Below are 25,770 nucleotides of genomic sequence, written 5' to 3'. Positions count from 1 at the left end.
TTTATTGTTCCAATACAAGGATGAGGTCTCTTGTAGGGTCAGTCATTTAAATATGAATATTTTCAATATTCTGTTGAGAGTAATTTGGACTAATAGCTTGAGGAAGAAGTAGAAACACTTTTTAGAAACTATGGAATGAATCTAGTAGTTTCTTAATATACACTGAGTTGGACCTGCTTGGTGGACGTTTCTCCCCTATTACTCTGTTCCCACTACCAGAGACCAACCCAATACATAAAAACTGGAATCTATAAGCATCTGTAGTACCTGCAGAAAAGAAATCAGGAGATAAGGGCACCAAATAGAACACAAGACTTAATATACTGTTTTATCCTTTGAAGATACTTTAATTTTGCTGTTATGATTAATTAAAAAACACAGTTGTTTTCAGCATTTCCTAGCTACAGTAGTGCATAGGAAATTCCATTCTAAACAAAGAATTAATTAATGAAATAACAACACACCTTAACATTTTACATTGATAGGTTACAGTTTACAAGGTGCTTTCACATACATTATTTCATTTGAGTCTTACAACAAGCAGATAAAACAGTCAGTGGGAAAGAAAAAAAATTTTTGTTGTTGTTTTTGTTTTTTTAGGCTTACGATGAGTATTTTCAGGCCAATGGGCAGTCAATACAAGAACATATCAAAAACAAGACAGCAATACCCACAAGCCACAATATCTTTTTTTTGGTAGGTTGACAGTTTGATATCAATTGGATATTTAGCATCAGTGAAGGAGGAAGGAATCAAAACAGACATGAGGTCCTCATGATATTCAAAAAACTGTAAGAACCCTGTAAGAGATACGGAGAAGAAAGAGAAGAAAGGCCCTAAAATATCGCCTTACCAAGACTTACTTCAAAGTACATTATCCCTTCAAACTGTCAAATAAAAAGAATCCTGTCATGACATGTGAAAATTAGAAAAGGCCTTAGAAACTGCCTAATGGAACTCATTTTGAAGAGCTAAGGCCAAGGTCATGCTGCCTGTGACAGACCAGCCTGAGACCCATGTCTTTGACTTCGAATCAGGGGGTCCTTCCTCTGCAATGCCATCTCCTTATTATTTACTGAGGAAAAATGTAATTTCTTCTGTTTCAAATAATGTAATCTGAGGTTAAATACTGATTCATTCCACTTATTTCTTATTCAAGTTTTTATCTTGTTCTTGGCTAAATTGTGGCTAAAACTGTGAGTTTTATATAACTTTAAGATATTCTAATTCAGTGTACTTGATTGGCTGGAAATAGACTCCCTTGACATATCTGAAAGCTTGCTCATGTCCTTTAAATGGAGAGTAAAATGGGCATGGCGAAATAGCCCTCAAAACCAATGTACGCCTAGGGGTCATCTACCTAGGCAGAGTTTACAGCAAGTTGTGCAGGGCAATAGTAATTTTATTTAAAACATTTTTTTTTAGAACTTACAGAAATCTTTTTAATTGCTGAAAACTAAAATGTAATAATCAAATTGTCATCCCCATGATTTATTAAAATAATTTTACAATAATATACAATAAAGCTACCATAGAATTTGTAGCATACACATAGAATACAATGATCAGCATGTTCTTGGGCCAAAAACTAATTAAAATATTTTATACAAGTGATGTTTTAAATTTATTAACATGATGATATATTTTTGTCACATAAAACTTGATACAGCTAAGTATTTCATATTTTTGTTGCACATTTTAAATATAGGTGGACCAACTGAAATCAGTATCAGCTTTTAAATGACACAACCATGCAAAAACACTTGACAACCAAAAGATGTACAGATTGATGCAGAGAATATTCCAGACAGGCTTTTTTAAATGTCTTCAAAGGTTTTACAAGGGTACAGAGGAAAAGAAGTAGAGTCAGTGACCTGCACCAATAATGAAGCAAAAAATGCTTATATACGCTAAGATCGGTTTGATTAAAAACAACTTATATGCATGTAAATTGATCATAAAAAATGAACACAGTTTATTTTCGACTCTTTCGGTGTGTTGTTTTAAGATAGGTCACTGACACACGGAGATAAAATCAGATGGCAAAATTTAAAAGCAAGGAAAAAAATACTTAAAAAACGGAGGTAAGCCATGGATTCTCAACAAACATTGAACTAAATGTGCAAAAGTGCTTGAAATTTCCACGTGACAGCAATTTTGTTGGCAAGGAAGTATAAAAAAATTAAACTCAAATACTAAAATTGTATCTGCATGATCATACATTCTGTTTCCTGAAAGAAAAGAGGCTTGAAATTCTGACATGTCTAAAAATATCACACCTCAAAATTAAAATACAACTGTGGCAGTTTTAAAAACTTTGTCCCTTTTCCTCATTGATGAGGCATAGGATGAAAGCCGAAGCTTCAACAGCGCCTCTACCTCAGACTGACATACAGATTATACCGGAATAACCTGGCAATAATTCCTTTTGTTCTTAACTGTGACAAAACAAAGCAAAGCAAAACAAACAAACAACAACCTCATATAAATAAGAACATCTCTATACCGTTTACAAGTATCAAGCCATTTGTTTGACTCAGCGAAGTATTTGTCCACATTAATGTTTTTAGTTCATTTCTTTTCCTTTAAAAAGCTTACCATGAGGACTATTTGAGAAACTAAAAAAATTGTCACTTTCTTCATCAGTCACATTCTGTTAAAATACTGGCTAAAACCCTTATGGAGGAGTGAAGGTTTAGAAATCTTAGAGTTAGCTCTAATACCTACATAAAGGCTGGTACCAAGCGATGATCCATAGCATTAGTTTTTCCTGTGAATGAGACACATTTGTCACACTGCACAGCTGGTCACTTAATTACTCGAGGGGAAGATGATACAAAAGGTAGTGAAGGGAAATAGAGCCTCTGATCTCTAGGAATCCAAATTGCTGGGTCTAGCTACTCTATGTTAGTCTGCCCAAGTGTCTTGCCAGAACAGTGAATTCTAGGAAAGTTATTGTTTTGTTTTGTATAAACTGCCTTGTTGATAAGACATTCTGTCTTCAAAAATTGTCAAAAGTTTTGGCAAAACTGAGTCTGAGCTACTCAAAGTAAAAACAGTTATTGGAAGTATATCCTCAAGCCACTGACCAACAAAAATAATGGCAAGAACTACCGAAGGCAACACTCATCCTTCCTTTCAAATATCACAGAGCCATAACACTGCCCATCTGAAACACCAACAAAATAAAATGGAGCACTGTTTGGAGAAAAACTGATGAAAATGAAAAAAGGAAGAAATGGATGTAGGGGAGGAGAAAGACAAACCAAAGGGAAGCAGGAAAGTGTCTAGTTGTGTGTTATGGCACAGATAATGCTTTGCTTAGCGGTGCCTTGTTACATAGGTGGATGCAGAGCGCACACACGGATGGCAATAAAGACCTCACTCAGTCGCTGGAATGACGAAACTAGGTAACTGCTTCAACAAGGACGGTCTCAGCTCCACCGTATCTCTCAACAGAGTGCAAAGACTGAGTGTAAGCTCTGATGTTATCTTGTTGCTCAGCTTTAAAATTCACAAAATTCTTTTGCACATTTTTCTGTTATAGAGACACGGATATCTTCTTCTTCATAGTCATCAAAGTTGCTGGTATCTCCAGAGCCTCTGAACTTTGGTATGAATGGTGCTTCAACCTGTAATTGAGAAGGAAACATAAGTGTGATATGATATTATGATTATAATAAATTTGGTCTTCATCCTAGTCCCCAGCACAGAACTCTTTAAACTCTTGGATTTCATAAATGTTATGTTAATGAGGTGACTTTTGGAAAGCCCCTAGCCAACCTAAGGATGGGCGCTGGTTAGACACTCAGAACTTTCAGTCTTACCCCCTGACCTCCAGGAGACAAGAGGGGCTAGAGGCTAAGCTCAGTCGCCAATGGCCAATGATTTAAACAATCATGCCTACGTAATGAAGGCATAAAACTTCAAAAGGATGGGGTTTAGAGAGCTTCCAGGTTGATGAACAAATGGGAATTTGGGGAGAGTGGTGTGCCTGAAGACACAGCAGGAAGCTCTGAGCCCCTTCCACATACATGTCCTATGCATCTCTTCCGTCTGGCTGTTGCTGAGTTACATTCTTTTATAATAAACTGGTAATAGTAAGTAAAGTTTCTGAGTTGTGAGCCGCTCTATCAAAGTAATCGAAACCCAGGAGGGGTTTGTGGGAACCTCTGATCTATAGCTTCTTAGCAAAAGCACAGGTGACTAGACTTGTGATGAATGTCTGAAGTGAAGGTGGGTGGGGGGCACTCTTAGAGGACTGAGCCCTCAACCTATGGAGTCTGATGCTATCTCCAGGTAGACAGTGTGAAGACTTGAGTTAACTGTGTGGTGGTGGTGTGTGGGAGGGGAACACATATATTGGAATAATAAAGAGGAAAAACGAATGCCTGGGAGTTTCTAAACACTAAGGAAAATAAATTCCCACTCTTACTATATGGTAGCATCTATTTAAAATTTTTTTGGAGATTTTATTTATTTGACAGAGAGAGACACGGACAGAGAAGGACCACAAGCAGGGAGAATGGGAGAGGGAGAAGCAGGCTTCCTGCTGAGCAGGGAGCCTGATGTGGGGCTCGATCCCAGGATCCCGGGATCATGACCTGAGCCGAAGGCAGACGCTTAATGACTGAGCCACCCAGGTGCCCTTGGTAGCATCTTTAAATGCCTTTAAGTCCCTAAATAATAACAGCATTACAAAAAGCAGCAAACAATAGGTTTGCTATTAATCTCAACATTTTCATTCAAGGAATGGTATAATACTTAAGAGATTTCTAGGATAATTAACTATTGGTATCAAAATGTTGGCACTTCAGGTTACAGAATTCTAGATTTTCCTTTATCAGTTCCTTCCTTTTTAAAAAAATTATTTGAAAGAGAGAGAGAGAGTGAGAGCAAGCAGGGGGAGGGGCAGAGGGAGAGAGAGAGAATCTCAAGCAGATTCCACGCTGAGCGCAGAGCCCGATGTGGGACTTGATCTCACAACCCTCAGATCACGACCTGAGCCGAAACCAAGAGTCGGTTGTTATTCACCCAGGTGGCTCATGATTCCCCACTTCTGATACAGAGCTCTTTCTAATATCTAAACCAGTGGTCTCCAAAGTTTTTTGATTTATATGCCTTTTAGTAAAACATTTTTGTGTATATATCACCAACATATGTGGAATTATTTATAAATTATTTACTCACACAACTATGTTAGTATAAGATATATACACAAACAAGACATTTAAAAAGAATAAGGTAAAAAGTATGTAGGACTGGGAAGTCTAATATCATCTTTTAGTTTGCCAGCTGGTTGCCTCATGTGCATGCTCTGGGGACTGCTGTTCTGCACCTTGCAGAGGAATCAGCTGTGCAGACAGCTGTCTCACATCTAGCCAGGCAGCAGTTTAGGATCACACCTGTTGGGATCATCTCTACATGTACAATGATTGCACAGTTTGAGTTGTCCAGGCCTCTTTCTTCCGTTTGGTGTCTCTCTGCTAGACGGCTTGGACTATTTCATTGCTCGTGAGCACTTGGTCAGAGAATAACAAAGACTATGAAAACTATTCAAATTATCATTTTTGTATTGCTGTGCATAGTTATAATTGAGATGATGTTAAAACAAATGGCTATACTAAAGTACTGAATTATTTCTACTTGTAAATTACCCAGGGATCTCCAAGTCCATTTGATAGTCAAGATTTGTGGTTGACCAATCTGTCCAATACTACAACCTGTTTGCTATAGGGTGCTACTTGGCAGATAAGCTGTTCACTACCTAAGGTAAGTCAAGCCCTCTGGAAAGCACACAAACTAAATGAGCAGTAGTAGTTCAGTTTTATCCCACTTTAAGAATAATTGTAGGGGCGCCTGGGTGGCTCAGTCGGTTAAGTGTCTGCCTTTGGCTCAGGTCATGATCCTGGGGTCCTGGGTTCCAGCCCCGCATCGGGCTCCCTGCTCAGCGGAGAGCCTGCTTCTCCCTCTCCCCCTCACCCTCCTTGTGCTCCTTCTCTCTCGCTCACTCTCTCTCAAATAAATAAAAGCTTTTTTTAAAAAAAAAAATTGTAAAAATATAATACACAATATGGGTAGATTAGTAAATGCTAACAGCAGAAATTTTTCTTTTTAAATATAAATATGAAAAGATTAAAAATATTATCATCTTTAAAATACTAATAAAATGGGTAAACCTCAAGCAAATCTAATAAATATATCTAAATATAGCATTAATTAACACAAATATGACAATAAAGATCATATAAACAGTGATAATAATAGGGGGTATGGATGATTTTATAAGAAAATATAAATTTCTGAAATTGACTGAAGAAGAGGCAAAAACTTAGAGACCAATACCCAAAGAAAAATTAGTTTGTTAAAATTTCCAAGTTAATTCTTATTTCCTCAAGTTTCCCAAGGAATAAAAAGACATGGAATCAACTCCGGAAAAACAAAAACTGCACGTAAGTAAAACTTATGACTATAGAAGCAAAGATCCTAAATAAAATTTTAGCAAATTGACTTTGCATATTTTAAATAATATTTTGCAGGTATTATAATAATAATACCTCATGATTAAATTGTGTTCAGGAATGTGAGGATATCTCATTGATATAATTCATCATGCTAATATGTCAAAGAAGATAAAGCACAATAAACTAGGAATCAAGAATATTCTTTTTTTGGTATGTTTTTTATTGTCTTTTTTTGATATTTTCTTAACCTGATCAAGGATATTTATCCAAGACAAACAGCTAACTTCATATTTGAAGCTAAAACATGAAAGGCATTCCCATTCAAAACAGGAATAAGACAATACAGCTCAACAGTCCTACTCTTTGAAAATATTATTTTAGACATTCTAGCATATACAATAGAGCAAAATGGAAATAAAAGATATAAATATTGAAAAAGTAGAGGCAAATGGTATCTCTGCCCACTGTAATTATTTATCAATAAAATGCAAGGGAATCACTGAAAAACCTACGGAAATCAACAACAGAATTTAGTAAGGTGGCCAGTTACAACACAAACATAGAAATTATGTTTCCCCCTATATTCTACTATAATGGGAAAGCAAATGCATTTGCAATAGCAATCAGTGTATAAATTTAAGGAATAACTTTATTTTTTTGAGGAATTTATTATTATTATTTTAAATTAGGTTCCATAAAGGTTCCATTCATAGTGAAGTAGAGATTTTGGTTCTTTAAGAAAGAAATTGGACCTATATGGGGCAGGGCTCTCTAAGACTTTACCGAATGACAGAAAATATTTGAATAAATGTAGAAATATAACATGTTCATTATGAGGAATTTTCAAGATTTTGATTCTCTTCTAATTAATATACTGTTATCCCAATTAAGAGCCCCAAATACAATATAAGTATTTGGAAAGACTAATAAAACAGGGAGTTATTGTTTAATGGGTACAGAGTTCTAATTTTGCAAGATGAAAGAATTCTGGAGAGGGATGGTGGTGACGGCGACAGAACAGTGTGAATGTACTTAATGCCACTGAACTGTACACTTACAAATGGCCAGGATAGCAAATTTTGTTTTGTGTATTTTCATACAATAAAACTATAAAAAATCTGAATTATGTATTCTTTTCCATGAATATTTATAGGAATTCCACAGATCAAATATATATTTTGAAAATTAAAAAAACACCATAAAGCTATATAAAACGGTAAAGTGTACAGTATAAGAATAGACAAAAGGAACTCATAAAAATAAAGTTCAGGAACAGACTGAAATATATAAATATATAATAAATTAACATTAGTAAAGGTGGAATTTCAAATAAGGGGCCAAATAAGGATTATTCATTCAACAAATGCTGAGAGAATAATTAGCTAATTATGAAGCATCAACAAAAAAGAAGTCAGATAAAAAAGCACTAAAAGAAAATACAGATTCACTAAGTCACCCAAAGAGAATACAACACATCCAGCTGAGGTAATGATGCTAAAGGCTGTTTCATGATTTAATGGCTAGGGAGTTTCTGAACCTATCTTATGAGATGCAGAGACTACTGCACTCACATTGTTTTGGTCTTTGCTGCATTATTAAATTCTTTTAATCTTTGTTTTTATAATTTTTTCTAAAAGATATAAACTCGGAAAACTGCTATTAATATTCAATTACAGCATTTACATTTTTTTCCTAAGGAAATTCACTCACGCTGCAGAGCAATATGGCAAGTCTCTGAAACATTAGGAGTTTTGGTTTTATGAAAAAAAAAAAGAGAAAAAATATATTCAAGATGTAAACACTTTATACATACAAATTATCTTTAACTGGGCATTTAAGAAGCAAAGGAGAGAGAAAGGTAATTCAGCACAGCAAAATCTTTACTTAAATGTCTCAATTTGATAGAAAGGTGAAGTGACAAAGACTGAAAAATATCTGATGAATCTAGCTATTAAATGTTATTAAATCTAGCTTGTGCCAATTCCGGGTGGGAGACTATGTTTGTTTATATGTTGTCTTTCTAATGTGGCTTCATATCAGTGTTGAAATGCAAACCTTTGGGACACTGTCTACTGTATAATTACCATGATATTGTAAAGAATAAGAGGCATGGGTAGGAAAAATTTGACACTGAAAACATTTCAGGTTGATGGTCAAAATAGACTATGCTTTCTCTTTTATCAGGGAGAAAACTCATTTTTAAGTTGTGGGCTGGAAAGGTCCCTTAAGTCCTGCATAGGAATAATTCAAAGGTAAAAAAAATTAAAATCATGTGTTAAGCTGAAAATATCTCTGTTATATATAATTTAAATGCCAACTTGTAAAAGCTTTTAAATTAAAGAAACGGCTCACCTTCCTCTGGTAAATAGCAATCCAATCTGTGGTGGCAAACCACTTGTGAGTTTTTATATCACTCACACCATTCTTCAGGTTTCCAAACCGCTTCGTCAAATCCACCTGTAGCAGGTTCCTTAGAAGGTCCTTGAGATCTGAACTGAAGTGCGATGGGAATCGGACCTGTACCAACACACCATGTGGTCAAACATACGTTAGCATGGCCTCAACTTCCAACAGGGCAGAGACCTCTGAAGAAAATGCTTTAAAGGGTTAACAGATCCCTTTCAGAGCTCTTTGCATTCTTACCGTGGTTCTCTCCAAGTGCCACCATCACCTTCTGACTCCTATCGCGCGTCATGACATTGCCTCAGTTGATCTTCATTTAGGTATGCTGCAATATCTGTGTATGTCTCTTTCCCCCAGACCATGAGCTTCTGGAGGGAGGGTACTGTGCCACTTTTGTTTGTTATTCCCAGAATTTAGTACATCATTTCAAATAATGTTGTTTGTCCAGTTGACAGTTATTGAGACCTACTATGTACTACACTGCTCTCACACTGGATATATAGCAATGAGCTATGACATACTTGGTGAATATGGTATTAATTCTATTCTAAAGATGGAGAAACTAGGATCCACAGACATTGTATAACTTACCCAATCATTAGACTACAAGGTGACAGAGTTGGGACTAAACATCTAGTCATGATTCCTAGGCTCATGAATTTTGTTCTTTATTACATGGTCTTCAAATATATAGAACTCCTTAATTTATATTCTGACTTTCAAAAAGCTCAACATGATGCGCATTCTCATATTGTCAAAGTATAAGTTAAATCATTAGCAGGCAAAGCTAGACTCTGTGGCAAAGCCAGATTCAGAACTATAGTCTTCTAACTGCTACTTATGCTATTTTGTACATAAATGCTTCTCAAAGAGTGTTCCTAGGACCCACTTTCATCAGAATCAACTGGGAGAGTGGAGGGATAAAAATGCTGATTCCTGGGGCTTACTTCAAATGATGGGGGCATTGGGTCTGAAATTCTAAGGTTTTTATCTCCAAGTGATTCTTTCATATGTGCATGAAAACTTGAGAAACACTATTTGCAACTCTATTCACTGCTTTGTGCAGAAGTTTTATTTTTTCTGTTAGTGACAGATGAAAAAAATTTTAATGTAAATAAACTAAAATCATCATACTAGAGGAAAACTAATATTTGTGTCCAACAACCAAAGACTAATTGAAGGTCGAATAGCTAATAACTGAACAGGATTTGGGGTCAACTCATATAAATTAGCAACTAAAAGCCTCATTTTTGCAAAGCCTGTATTATCACAGATTATAAGAGGGGTTATGTTCTAAAAAAAAAAAAAGATGTGAATTGCCACTATCTTTAGTTTTTAATTCTAAAAGTAAAGTTTTATTTATACAATGGCTTATTAGAAGTTCATCACTGTGCTAAACTTCATGCGCACTGGCTCATAAAACCCAAAATTAACATTAAGGTAAACATGATTTGATCTCCATTTTACAGGTGATGCAATTGAAACTTACACAGATTAAGTTATTTGCCTGAGATTATAGAGCTAATAAGTGGTAGCAGAGCTATAATTCCAAACCAGGTACTCTGACTTCAGAGTATACACTCTTAATTATTCTATACTGTTCTCATGATTCAATAACCTGAAAATAGTTACTGTCAGGACACTTCCTCATTTATCCTAGTTGGAGTAGAAACTACAGAATATGCTGTACTCAAAAGGCATACTGTCTAAAAATAACATGATTTATTTATACAGTGGTTATATTCCAACTTTGCTTAGATTCCAAAGAAGTAACTTATTTGAAGTAGAGCTATCTTTGTTTGGAATAGAGTCTGCATGAACTGTTCAATGTAATGTGCCAGTTATTTTCCCCTTCATGATGTTCAGAACAGTAGACAATAATGTACCACATATAAATTATCTTTTGAATTCAGGTAATGTGCAATAGAATGCTTAAAGAATATACACACCTAAATAGAGTAGTTCTTTATTTTGGAATGCAGATAAAGTGTTGGTATTGGATTAGTTAAGGTGTGTGTATATCTTTGTAATCTTAAGAAGAGTGATTCTCAAATGAGGAGTTGTGGTTGGGGGGGTTGTGATGGTAGATATCAGAGTCATTTGGAAACCTTATCATATGATAGGCATATCCTCTTCACCTCCACATCACACCCTCTCTTCTTCCCCAGAGATTCTGTTAGGTAGCCCACACTCACATAGTAAGCATGTTAATGAGACTATGTCAGATCCTTTAAGTATACTGAAGGAGAAATAATGGGAATCATTATGAAAGTATTTTTTCTGTTTGTTCTGAAATGTAATCAGAAATGTAGTTTCTTTGTTGATTTGACTTTCCAAAGAGCCATGTTGATTCATCAAACTGAAACTAGCAAAAACCAGAAAATGACTTAAACACAATTATGTTTTAGATGCAAGACTTTTCTTTATGGTACATTAACTTGGAAACACCAAAGATTTCTATAATGGGAAGAATGACTAATTTTTCCTTCAAAATTATATTAAGAAGAGTATTATTTCTATTACTATTATTAATTATAACTGCTGTAGAAATTGAAATCAGAATCCTAAAATATTGGAGCAAAGGGAGTTTTAGTTTAATTTAGTCCAAACCTTCATTTTAAGATAAGGAACCCAAGCTCCAGTGAGACTACCAACTCAGTTTCATTGTTGGGAAAATAACTTAATCCTCCTGATTTCTACGGCTTTCTGATAATTTGGGCAAACAATGTGAAAGTAGCAGAAAAAGAGCCAGAGAGGGAAAAGAAAAAGTCTAGATCCATTAAACCATTAGATCTGAGAGATAAGATCACTGGAAACTGGCATTAACATGAAAGAGATGTTTGCACAATATACACTTCCTAGAGTGTTTATTTGGTCTTCTCCCCCTAATTATTTCCTGGTTAGGATTATTTAAAACCTTTAGGGACTAAGTTACTGCTGAATTTCCTTATGATATATTCTTGAGAATAAATCTGTTTCTACAGGTATGAGGTATAGACATACAGAACAAGCTTTTGACATACACTGTGTTTCAAAATAGTCTGTGATAATTTAAAAAATACAGATGTTTGGAATACACAGAAGACCAACTGAGTCAGTATCTCTGAGAGTGAGTGTCCACTTCTTGAAAGCTTCATGAAGGCAGAGACCATAACTAATCGCTGTATCCAGCACTGGTCTGACATACAATATGAACTCAATGAATATTAAATGAATGCAATAATTCAAATTTGACAAATAATGGATGCTAGGCACATAGTGCTTGGGACACAGTAGTAAACAAAATAAGACAGAGTCCTACCTTCACAGAGTTTACATTCTAGTGAGGAAGAGAAATGATAGACAGTAATTTAGCAAAATGTTGTCATCCTCACAAACTCTTGCACTGTAAGGTCTTTGATTTTTACTCTGAAGAAAATGGGGAATCATTGCAAGGTTCTGGAAGAAGTAACAGGATCTAATTTAACATTTTTAAAGAACCAGTCTAGTGATTCAGAAGACAGCAATAAGCGGTGGTAAGAAGTGGTTGAATTCTGTGTATATTCTAAAGATAGATAGAGCCAAAATCGTTTTCCTGTGCATTATATACAGAGTGAAGACTCCAGGGTGTCTTGGCCTGAGTAACTGAAAGGATGGTGTTGCCATCAACTGAGATGGAAAGAGCAGTGGGAAGAACAGATTTGCTAGGGAAAACAAAAGTCTGTTAGTTTTGGACGGATTTAGTTTAAGATATTTATTTGATACCTGAATGGAGATCTCAGGTAGGAAGTTGGCTACAAGGGTCTGCAACCCAAGAGTCAGGTATGGACTGAAAAAGTGAATTTGGAAATCGTCAGTTGGCATTTAAAGTCATGAAACTGGATGAGACCACCAATGGAGAAAGTGCAGAGAAGAGAAGAGGACCAAGGCAAGGAGGTTGATAAGGAAAGATTAGTAATGCAGGAATAAAACTAAGATTGTGAAGAGTCACTGAAGCCAAGGGTACAGATAATAAATGAACCACTGAATTAGATTCTGTTTCTGGCTTTGCCACAAACTACCTTTCATCTTTGGGCAATTCTGAATCTTGATTTACCTACATATAGGATAAGGGAGTTAAACTAAATAAAAATGAACATTCTTAACCATCTCAAAAATTCTACCAGCCTTTCATTTTCGTAGAAAGAATACCTGGGTTTCAGTCCCAACTCCAGTCACATACATGCTCTATGCTTTCGGGCAAACTCTTCCACCTTTCTGAGTCTCAGTTACCTCATTGTTAAAATGATGAAAGTATACTTCATCCCCCCAGGTACGAAAAGAAATTAGGTAATTTTTATGAAACTGACACAAGGCACTAATTCAATATTTTTAATTTTTTTCAACCTTTCTGTTAGAATATTTTAATGATAAGGTGAATTTTGAATCAAAGAAGGAACTTGGAAGACAGCAATATCTATCACTAGATATCTAGACGACTCAAGGACAGTCTGTGCTAGAAAAGTCATTTGGAGAATGCAAGAAGTTCCTTCTTATGCTCTACCTGTTAATTTACAGAAAAGCACTTTCTTCTTTTCTAATGGTACTTAAATTTGGTAGAGTGAAGGAGAAAAAGGAAAACTATGACCCTATTTTAGAAAGACAGTATTGTAAATATACCTGATATTTTAAACAACTTCATCAAATTACATTATGTAATATGTTAAACCAATTACAAAATTCACTCTGAATTATGCAAACTTGATAGAATATTGGTTCTGCTTATAAAGTCTTACACATTTTGGTTTTAGGAAAGATTAATATTTTCTAAAAATTAAGAGGAAGTTACATCCACAAAGCAAGTCAGATCATGTTGTTACCATATCTATACTGGGTGATTTAAATTCACTAACCACTTTACCTTTTTTTTTTTAGTTTTAGAAATAAAATAAGACCAAAATCAAATTTGTCTACATTCAATTTAATCACAAAATTACAAAGTTGATCTCTGACTGAAGAAGGGATAATTTTTACTGCTATTCTTCTGCAAGTGACAGGGAGATGGCTTAACTAGTAACAGTACTTTTATGCGTTGGGATAAAATTTACTGGCTTAAATGACTCAAAAGAGTTTGCACACAGCCAACAAGCAATAATCCGTTAACTTCTGTCCACAAGCATGTTGGAATAAATTTTTAAAAATTACCTTTCTGCATCTGAAACTAATGATGTACCATATGTTGGCTAATTGAATTTAAATTTAAAAAAAAAGAAAAAAAATTTACCTTTCTAAATTAGGTACAGTTCTAAGAAATCTATATCCCAGTAACAAATTTATCTAGCAAAAATGAGCATATTTATTAGTAAATTTTTCAAAAGGCATAACAACTTTCATACATTAGGCTTTCTATAGATATGGTGCCAACCTCCACACTGCTTCATAGGACCTGAAGCAACTTTAATCAGCCTGGATCCTATATATAAAAAGAACTAGTACATTTAAAAAATACTTATTAAATATTAGTACTACAACTGTGGGCTCTCTGGTCTGTTCTCTTACCTATGCAGAAAGAGTGGTAGTTACAGAGGACCATTACCCACCCGATCCTCATTCCCTCCACTGCAAAACAAGTTGCCATCATTTGCCCAAAAGACCACTAGAGTAAGGACTGTCTCAAAGAAAGTATTAAGAAGAATTTTGAATGACCACAGCAAAGTGTTAAGAAATGGCCTGGGTTTTAGGCATTGGTAAAGCTGCTTTTGAATTTTATGGAAATGACTACCAAGTTCTCTAAGTTTCTTTAACTATAGCCATAGACAAATAGTAAATGGCATTTAAATTTCCCCAAAAGCATTAACAATGGCATCTTAGAAAAAGTGTAGTGGTATTTCTGCATATATGTATATTATTTAGGAAGTAGAATCTGTGCAGAAAAGAGATAATGTAGCAGGTTTGGGGCTGTTACCCTTAAGGAAGGCCTGCTTGCAAGTTTAGCCCTGGGCAGGTTATCTGGGAAGTGGCATGGTAACAGTTCCTCACACTGATATGAAACTTTCCCTAAATAATATGAGTGGTTCACTGTACCTAGATTGTTTGTACAAACAATATGGCTTATGCTGAATATCTATTTTGCTCTGTGAGTTTGGGATGCAGGTATGCACTAAGTAGAAGGTGTATATGTGATCCCAATAAAACCCTTGGGCTCTGAGTCTCTAATGAGCTTCCCTGGTAGATAACAATTTGTTGCTGAAAGAATTAAGTTCATCCCTTGTAACTCAACTGGGAGAAGACTCTTGAAAACTTTGCCTAGTTTCCTCAAGAGACTGCCCCATGAGCCTTTCCCTTTGCTGATTTTACTTTATATCTTTTTGTTATAAGGTACCTTATAATGAAGGTACAATAGAAGATATTCATTTCTTGAGTATTACTATATGCTGAAGTTTGTGAGTCTTCCTAGTGAATCACCTAACCTGGGATTGGTTCTAGGGACCCATGACAAAAAAAGGAATAGCCAGTTAACCGCTAATCAATTACCCTTCATGTGAATGTGAATTTCCCTTGAGGAATAAATGAACTGCCTCTTTGATCATTCTATATATATGTATGTTTACAACTTTATATTTTGTATAGTGTCTCCTTGTACATTTTTGGTGCTCACTAAAAATGGAATGATATTTACTTTATATCTATAATGAAGCTCAGAATTTTTTTAATTATATAAGTCAAGGACTATAAAGTTATGGTTTCCACAACAGCTGTTACTTGACTGCCTTATTTGCAAGTATCATTTTTGAACACAATATCAACTTTTATATTTCCAAGAGTAACGCAACCAGATAGAGTTGCTGTAGAAACCATAACTGATACTTGTCATGGAGTATATGGCACTGAAGTATGAAATTTAGACTATATACAGAAACTCAGCATATATATTGCTAGGATATGGCAAATATAACGCGAAAATTGTAAGACTTTTCTGTCAACTATGCATTTCTAAACCTGAACCTTGATATTGCATGAATAATTTGACATTTAAAATACCACCTCCTCCTTTTTTAAAGGCAAAATATGTGTAGGAGAGAATCTAACAAGCTGATTGATCATCTTTCTGTGCATTTAAAAATACCAACCTCAGTTAAAATATTGTAATAGAGAAAGTACTTAACAATCTAATTTTCAAATGTATGTATTTCAGTGAATTAATCACTTCATTAAATACATTTTATTTTAACTTTCATGTTACTGACACCTATAATCTTTGTAACATGGTTTCAGAATGGAAAAATGTAATCAATATAAAATGTTGCATAAAATAACATACTTTTAAAAAATCAGAAAAAAGAATTCTCATTGAAACATTGGTTTTTAAATGATGTATCATTCAAACCATTAAAGATTTTAAATAGAAATACAGGATTTGTAAGACCATAATTTGATTTTTAATGACTCGAGTAATTAAAAAATTTAAATATTAGTCTCCAATTTGACTTTTATTTACTAGCTAGAGAGATAATAATACTTTTGTAAGGTAGACAGAGATACATCCTAGTTTGGATTTGAGTGTTGAAACAGATGGTTTTATTGGGAATGGTGCATATGACTTTATGTTCACATAAAACAGATCTTAGAGATCACTTAATGGCAATATTCTGCTTTCATGAGTTCTACTTTACCAGCAAAAGGGAAAAGGGATGAAAATAACTTTGTATCCAATATGGGAAGAGATAATCTGGCACCCTTAGTTAAAAACAATAGTACACCAAACATCCTCTCCTATTTTTAAATAAGTGAAGAAAAGTATCTGTGATAAGATAAAATTTTATGTTGCTAAGGTGTTGTTAAGGTGACTCAGATTTAAACAGTTATGATTTTAGACTATATGCAGATTTAAATATTAAGTTAATATTGTATCCTGACTATTAAAGTTTGATGTGAAATGAAAACATATTCATAAGCAGTTAAAAAATTTTTTAGACAATGTAATGATTGGCCAATGAAGGCCAATTCATACAAATGAAGATACATTCATTTTAAATAAAGCAATTTTTCTAAGTAAGTGAAATTTAGTTATGATGGCGTCCTTGTCAGACAGTTTTATTCCTTTTGTAAAGTTAAGGATAAATAAAAGCAATGTAGTAAAGATTCAGGAACTTTGTAATGATCTATAATTAAATTATTTGGAACTATTAGTGTAATTTCTGCATTCTTAATTTTGGCTGTCTTTTCCCATGTAAATCTACTTCTGATAATGCGTAATTTATGAATTAGGCACAGTAAGAGACTAACAACAATGAACCACTGTAACACTATGCTGCTGTAATAAAAGTTACATGGGTCTGTCCCTCTATCAAACGATCTTACTGTATGTCTCTCACCCTCTTGTGATGACGTGACATGATACCAGGCCTACGTGAGGACAGGAAGTGAGGTGAATGACGTTGGTGTGTGACGTAGTGGGAGGCTATTACTGACCATCTGATGATACCTCAGAAGGACGATCACGTGCTCTGGACCGTAGTTGACTGCAGGCCACTGGAACTGCAGATAAGGGTGGACTACTGTATGCTTCTCTCATTCAGGGATTTTAAAGTGTTTTAGTTCTCTCAACATTCTTCATATCATCTTTGGTTCTTATTCTTTCTTGGGATTTTACATAATTACTTTTCAAATTCTTAAAAAATAAATACCTGGCTTGTCTACTAATTTTTCTTGATATTTATCTCAAAAGTTCTTTTACAGGGACTTTAATATTCTCCTGGGTGAAAACAATTAACAAGGGTAAGAAACCTGAGGCCTAGAGATCTACAAATGTAACAAGGACAGCAGTGATACCTTTTTTTTTTTACTAAATTTATTTATTTTTAATTTCATTATGTTAATCACCATACATTACATCATTAGTTTTTGATGTAGTGTTTCATGATTCGTTGTTTGCGTATAACACCCAGTGCTCCATGCAGTACGTGCCCTCTTTGATACCCATCACCAGGCTAACCCATCCCCCTACCCCCTTCCCCTCTAGAACCCTCAGTTTGTTCCTCAGAGTCCATAGTCTCTCATGGTTCATCTCCCACACCGATTTATCCCCCTTCATTTCTCCCTTCCTACTATCTTCTTTTTTTTTTTTTAACATATAATGTATTATTTGTTTCAGAGGTACAGGTCTGTGATTCAACAGTCTTACACAATTCACAGCACTCACCATAGCACATACCCTCCCCAATATCTATCACCCAGCCACCCCATCCCTCCCACCCCCACCACTCCAGCAACCTTCAGTTTGTTTCCTGAGATTAAGAATTCCTCATATCAGTGAGATCATATGATACATGTCTTTCTCTGATTGACTTATTTCACTCAGCATAATACCTTCCAGTTCCATCCACGTCGTTGCAAATGGCAAGAGTTCATTCCTTTTGATGGCTGCATAATATTCCATTGTATATATATACCACATCTTTTTTATCCATTCATCTGTCGATGGGCATCTTGGCTCTTTCCATAGTTTCGCTATTGTGGACATTGCTGCTATAAACATCGGGGTGCACGTACCCCTTTGGATCACTACATTTGTATCTTTGGGGTAAATACCCAGTAGTGCAATTGCTGGGTCGTAGGGCAGCTCTATTTTCAACTTTTTGAGGAACCTCCATACTGTTTTCCAGAGTGGCCGCACCAGCTTGCATTCCCACCAACAGTGTAGGAGGGCTCCCCTTTCTCCGCATCCCTGCCAACATCTGTCGTTTCCTGACCTGTTAATTTTAGCCATTCTGACTGGTGTGAGGTGGTAACTCATTGAGGTTTTGATTTGGATTTCCCTGACAGCAGTGATACTTAATTACTTAACTATTCTATTCTGCCTTTCTGTATTACCTTAGTGTAAATCTTTCAACAGCTAGCTTAGTTATCTGTAAGAAGTATTTATTTTTTATTTTTGACATTGCCGAAGTATAAGTTCTTTAGTTAGTCCCCTAATTTGTGAATACTGCCATAAAATAAAACTTTCCCCATAAAATGAAGTAAAGGATAACTGAAAATCTTGTGATCCCTGTAGACTACATCTGCACTGTGAGATATGGAACAATACTGTGTTGATATGTAGATTCTAGGTGGCTGGATAGGACTCATTCTATTGGTGTCTTGTTCTTATAGTCCAGCTATGCAGCATCCATGATTTAAATTTGGATCTCAGTAAAAAAGATAAATTACTACATTAGGAACATTCAGGGAACCTTCTGAATAGGTGATATTATAAATTTTAAGTTCACAGATCAGAAGGTCAGCTTTCACACGAGTGTGAATCTGGCTGAGATACAAAGAAACAAGAAACTTCAATAATTTAATATTTATTTTGTTATCTTAAATGAACACTAGATACAAAGGTAGCAACTATGGATATTTTTGTATTTTTCCCAACTTAGGGTAATATTCTCATGACATTAAATGGTGTCAATCTACAAAGCTTACTCATTATAGAAATTATGAATGACAGAGGAATAATAAAATGTATTACTTACCTTTCCAGAAACAATCTTTTCATAAATCTGAATTGGTTGGTCTGCAAAGAATGGGGGGTAGCCCGCTGCCATTTCATAGATTAACACGCCTAATGCCCACCAATCCACTGCCTTATTGTAGCCCTAAGATAAACAGCAGAAAATATCATTTATTACTTAATCTACTCAGAAGAGAATGAAGTCACAGATGATTTCAAAATGATCTACAAGCATATGAAATTTGTTAAAGAGCAGTTGCTGAGCAGCTAGGTATTCAGGATAAAATAAAAAATGAACAAAATATATCAGGTCACATTTTATCAAATAAAAGGAAATGACGTACATGAAAGTACACTACAACCCAAATGTACAATCCTAAGGTTATTTTTAATTGTTTTTTTCTCTCATACTAAACTTACCAAAATTAAGAACTAGCAGTATGTATAAGAAAATAAAAATAAAATATTAACATGTTTATATAAAGTTTGTTATCAATTATGATCAATGTCAGTTGGCACAAAAGATTATGGGGAAAAAAACCCAACTCAATCATGGAGAGAAGAATTGAGTTCTTGCCACATTTTTTGTTCTGCCCTCAAATTACCCTCACCACTCCCCATACTCCAAATTTTTTTTTAAATTTTAGCTTTACAAACTATTTAATTTTCAAATTATTAGGTAAAATATATTATAATATAGAGATTTTTTTTCTTTATGTGTTTTTAAAGGGAGACTAGCATAAAAAGAATAGCACTTTGTTTCACTAATAGAAATGGGCATCAACTTTGCTTTAATTCTTTTAATTCAACTCACGATTAATGTCATTCATTACAGTATTTTTACTATAATGAAGGCATGTGATGTTGAGCCAGAACCTTTTATTAAACTTTGATTTCTATTTTTGAGATTGTTGTGTTAATGTTTATAAAAACTATACCAGATTTTAATACCCTAGGTATAGAGAATTAAATCAGTAAGAAAAACTAAATTACAACAGATAAATGGGCAAAGGACATGAACTAATAATTCAGATACACACACACCTAAAACCCACCAAATGTCTATAAAGCATTAAAAAAATCTAATAACCAAAGATGAGACTTAAAATTATAAAATATCACTTACTGCCTATTAGTAATGATTTTAAAAATAAGAATATCTAATGCTAGACAGTGTGACTAAACAGTCACTCTCACACTGCTAGAAGGAGTGTAAAATGTTACAATCTTTTTGAAAAGGACTCTGGCAATATTTATGGAGAGACTTAAAAATGTTCATACCCTTCGTCCAAGTAATTCTACTTCTGGGAATCTGCCCTGGAAAAATAATTTGAAATGCAGAAAAAGCTTTACGCACAAAATGTTTATGTTTATTACAGTTATTTATAATAGCAAAAAAAGAAAAAGAAAAAGGAATGTCCTGAACATTTGGCAATAGAAGAATGGCAAAATACTTTTTGATATATTTGCAAACAAGCCATTAGAATGATGTTTGCATGCTTGTTATCATTCAAGTGTAAAAAGCTGAGTACAAACTATACATTCACTATATCTCAACTATGATAACATGCACGGAAAAATATATTGAAATATTTTTTTTTTTAAAAAGGCTGTCTCTGGATAGTGAGATGATAGGTTTTTTGGTTGTTTCTTTTTATTTCTCTGCCTTTTCCAAATTTTGTGCAATGAACATCTATTACTTTTACAATATATACACATTTTTTAAAGTTTTGGTGCTTATTCTGTCATCACATTGTTAAGTGTTAACAGCAATGTGTTAACAGCAATGATATTTAGATTACAAAAGACTGAAAAGTTATAGATGATTTAAATTATAGATAACGAGAGGAAAGTTGAATGAGGTCATTTATTTTATTCTTATATTTCTATAGGTTAGCCAAATTTCAATTATTCAAGGGGTGGTTTTCCAGTTTGTAAATATCAACGCATGTGTGCTATCCATTTTTCTTTCCTTGTCACTATTTGTGTTCCGTCATTGTTAATTTCTCTTTTCTAGCTTTCCCCACATAGGGATGGCAGTGGGAAGGAAAACTGAAACCATCCTTTTAGATATGATACAAATTTCTCTCACCACATTTTCGCTGCTTTGAAAAGTAGAACTATCTTCAAAAAGACTATATGCAATTGCTATAATATTCCTGTTTTAAACTAAAAAGAAATTTGCATACATTTCTTTCATTTAATTGGTAAAGTTGAAACAGAAGAATTGAGAACTAGTACATATCATTTTTACATTTGCCTTGTGGGATAACACACACAAAGGTTTCCCGCCTTCCTGTTACTAGGAATAATTATGAAAAGGCTATGATTTTGCTTTCAAAACATGGACTTTCTCCTTTTCTTTTTACTACATCTATATGAGATGATGTATGTTAATTAAACATATGGTGGTAATCTATTCCACAATCTATGTAAATCAAACCATCATGCGGTATTGTATGCCTTAAACTTATACAGTGATATATGGCAGTTATTCTCAGTAAAACTGGAAGAAAAAAATATGGATCTGGAGGTTAGATTTATTCACATTATTTTTTTGAAGTATAGTTGACATACAATATTACTTGCAGGTGGACAATAGAGTGATTCAACATTTTATTTTATTTTATTTTATTTATTTATTTTTCTTAAAGATTTTATTTATTTATTTGACAGAGAGAGACACAGCGAGAGAGGGAACACAAACAGGGGGGAGTGGGAGAGGGAGAAGCAGGCTCCCCGCCAAACAGGGAGCCCGATGCGGGGCTCGATCCCGGAACCTGAGATCATGACCTGAGACGAAGGCAGATGCTTAACGACTGAGCCACCCAGGCGCCCCTGATTCAACATTTTATATGTATTATGAAATGGTCACCACGATAAATCTAGTTATCATGTGCCACAATACAAAGGTATCACAATATTATTGACTATATTTCCTATGTTCTACCATACTATTTCTCTTAGATCCAGAGTTAAAATTGAGAGGTTACTGGATTAGTGGTAGACTGTAAGTAATTATTATTTTAGTAATCAAACAGACATAAATTCGTAATTTAGATTAGGTAAAAGTATAATATTAGATCAGTAAACTATTTTTGTAAAAGTCCACAGTGATGCATGCCTTATATTTTTACTTCTTACATAATGGCATTATAAATATACCTTGCTGAGGATTATCTCTGGAGCCAAATATTCTGGAGTACCACATAATGTCCAAGTTCTGCCTTTAACTCTTTTGGCAAACCCAAAGTCTGTAACCTACAAAAAACAAACAAATAAACAAACTTGTGAACATTCATTAGTTCACAATAAACATATTTATCATACCTAAATTGAAAGTTAAAAATCAGGGTTAAATTAAAACCGTGAAAAAAAATTAAGTCAATATAATTGAGATTAATCCATGCCGGCCACTATTAGTGAATGAAGGTTCACTCTGGAGAACTTTCCCTGACTCAAAGAAATAAACATCAAAAAAGGTAACAGTAAATAGTTTTAACAAAAATGAAGCAGTGCCAGAAGTAGTCCTTGAGTCTAGCATATGCTCTGCCATGAATTATGTCATCAGAAGTATCAACAGGAGAACCTACTGATAACTGTAAATAGGAATGCTCTCACTCTACTGATAAAAGCAGCAGAAAGAAAACACCTCCACTCGTTGAGTACTGGTAGCCAGGGCACTTTGGCAGCTGCACTGTGGTGTTAAAGGGTAATAGGCTCTAGAGACAGACTGGGTTCAAATTCTGACTCTACTGCCTGTGTGACCTGCTTGCCTTAATGTCGTCAGCCTTAAAATGAGGATAACAGCAGGACTTACACGTTATAAGGTTATCAGGGCTAAAAAAGATGATACATGTAAAACACTTGGAATAATGCCTGGCACCAAATGAGAGCTCACTAATTTAGCTATTCTATATATTTCTGTATGTAGGATCCTGTGTTCTGTCCACAACTATAGACCATGGGAGGTATAAACAGGTTCTATTCTTGATGGGATTTTAGGTCTCTGTAATAGTGGCAGAACTATGAGCTCAATTTTTTTTTTTTTTTTTTTTAAGAGTATTTATTTGAGACAGAGAGAACGAGAGAGAGCACATGAGAGGGGGGAAGGTCAGAGGGAGAAGCAGGTTCCTTGCTGAGCAGGGAGCCCGATGCGGGACTCGATCCAGGGACTCCAGGATCATGACCTGAGCCGAAGGCAGTCGCTTAACCAACTGAGCCACCCAGGCGCCCCGTATGAGCTCAATTTAAGCTATTAGGAAGAAGTAATTGTCTCGCTCAAAGAAAAAAAATCCAATATTGATAGTTGAGGTTAAAGACATACAACTTTTACCTAGTATTTTCTCAAATACATTATATAAATGTGTTCAAGTCATACCTGGATATACCCTTGATGGTCAATTAAGAGATTTTCAGGTTTTAGATCTCTGTAGATGAGGTCTAGTGAATGGAGGTACTCGAATGTTAGCACTATCTGAGCTGCATAGAACCGTGCATGGGGTTCACTACAAAGAAAAAAACATGGATTTTTCTATAAAATGGGTTAACACATGGTAATTAATAGATTATGTAAAAAACTTAATATGGGGTAGAGATATTTTGGAAGCAAAAAATTTTCTTTTGAACATATATAAAGAATCTTGTTAGTTTCCGAGTATCTACTAAACCTCTGAATTATCTTCAAATAATACTTTTTAGTATACTTAGGAAGCAGCACATATTGAAGAAAAATATAACTCTAAAATAGTCATCTTATTTTAAATTATTATTCGCCATATTAGAAGATACTGATGTCTTTATAATTATGTCTGACCTGGAGAATGACTGGAGCAAATGTGTCAATTACATTGTCTATCAGGCCACTGTTACTTTTGATACGCTCTGTCTGCCTTTCTCACAAATTTAAGTGCTTAAAGAATTTCACTACACAGAAGTTGTTTAACTGCATTAATCTGAAGACTAATGTCATTTCACCCAGACTATTCCTATTACAAAAATGATATAGTCTCATTAAAAAATTAATCATAAAATATTGATGAAGAGTAAAGAGCACCCATAATCCTATCCAGAAACCGTAGATACAATCCCAGTGTCTGAATTTCCAAATCTTCTACTATGCATGTTTACACAGATATATAAACATAGATGTAAACAGTATGTGTAAACATGTCCAGTTCTTGTATGCACAAATCAGATCAATTGATAGATCAGTGTAATGTTGATGCCACATTCTGAGTATTACTCCAAAGGATGTACTGATTTTCTAATTTGAGTTTCTATTTCATCTTCTAGCGTACACAATGAATTCTGCTAATTGGCCTGATAAACTGCAATGACTTTCAGATTTATGTTCTCAGTGAATAACGTGAACTATGAATAGAATTTCCGTCAAGATGGCTGGCATTAATTTGATCTCATAGCACCAGAAATAGAAATTCCAAAAAAGATTATATATGCTGCTCCTTTTACTTGTCACTGTATTTCCTAGGTTCTAGCCTGATACATATCAGATGCTAAGAAAATATTTGTTGAGTAAATGAGTATGTAAAGAAAAATACTTTTAGGGGAAAATATTTTATAATACCTTTAGAGTTTTAGCCCCACCTCAAGACTGTAAAATCTGTATCATACATTGTATGACAAGGAATGGGGGAGAGACATTTTAAAGGGAAATTGGAAGAATCATCCTTGTCACTGAAATATCCCTAACTTTGGAAATATTTGACTTGGAAGGTCCCCTCCAATTTTCCATGCATCTGTAAATACAAGATGCACAGAGCATCTTATACTTATAAATAAATACAAATTTATCAGAACAAATATAAGATGCACTAAGCATTTTATATTTATTTCCACATACTGACATGTGAGTGGAGGAATATGAACATTACATAGATCTGTAATCAAATTGTTGAAAGAGGAAAGCAAAATATTCTGTAGGAAGACTTAATGCTGAAACAGCTTTAAATCTAGACAGTTGCTGTTTAAGTAGAGACTCATAGTGACTGCCCTGATTCTGGTTAAAGCCATGCTCAACAATAACTCAGTATTCTTGTTGCCTCAAAGTTTCTAAAATAGGAGTTAGCAACCTCTCAAGTGTACATGTAGTACGAGTGAAAGATTAGAAAAGACAGTGTCTCAGTGTGAATTATTGCAATCAACTTGCTTTTCCTCCTAGTACCAAGTCAAGTATTAAAGAAATACCAGTGTGGGGAATTGCAAAGGAAAGAAATTAGTTATTACAGAAAATGGACAAAATAGTTTTTGAAGCCAGGTTTAGGTGTAGTGTTTCAGTGTAAAACTTTGAATTATCATAGGGCAATCTGAGGATTCTGGGCCTGTGTGGATAAGAGTAGTAGGAAAGGGGACAACAGGAGGTGAAAGGAATCATTAAAAATAAACAGAAGTTGCTCTGCATTAGCACAGTGCCTGATACATATTAGGTGC

At 34.6% G+C, this 25,770-nt stretch overlaps 1 protein-coding gene across 1 annotated transcript in view; it reads right to left on the bottom strand.

Moving 5' to 3' along the window:
* Positions 1-331: 331 nt before the first annotated feature.
* PRKACB (protein kinase cAMP-activated catalytic subunit beta) overlaps positions 332-25,770 on the bottom strand; it is a 66,296-nt gene continuing 40,857 nt past the window's right edge. The window contains exons 6-10 of the mRNA XM_021690319.2: positions 23,702-23,828; positions 22,486-22,581; positions 19,343-19,465; positions 8,817-8,981; positions 332-3,632 (exon numbers count right to left, since the gene is read on the bottom strand). Of these exons, the coding sequence (XP_021545994.1) occupies positions 3,507-3,632; positions 8,817-8,981; positions 19,343-19,465; positions 22,486-22,581; positions 23,702-23,828 (637 nt within the window). The 3' untranslated portion in view covers positions 332-3,506. The remainder of the gene's footprint in view (positions 3,633-8,816; positions 8,982-19,342; positions 19,466-22,485; positions 22,582-23,701; positions 23,829-25,770) is intronic.

Source organism: Neomonachus schauinslandi, chromosome 4 (genome assembly GCF_002201575.2).
Source record: "Neomonachus schauinslandi chromosome 4, ASM220157v2, whole genome shotgun sequence".
NCBI classification, from domain to species: domain Eukaryota; kingdom Metazoa; phylum Chordata; class Mammalia; order Carnivora; family Phocidae; genus Neomonachus; species Neomonachus schauinslandi.
This window is presented reverse-complemented; position numbering and strand designations above follow the sequence as displayed.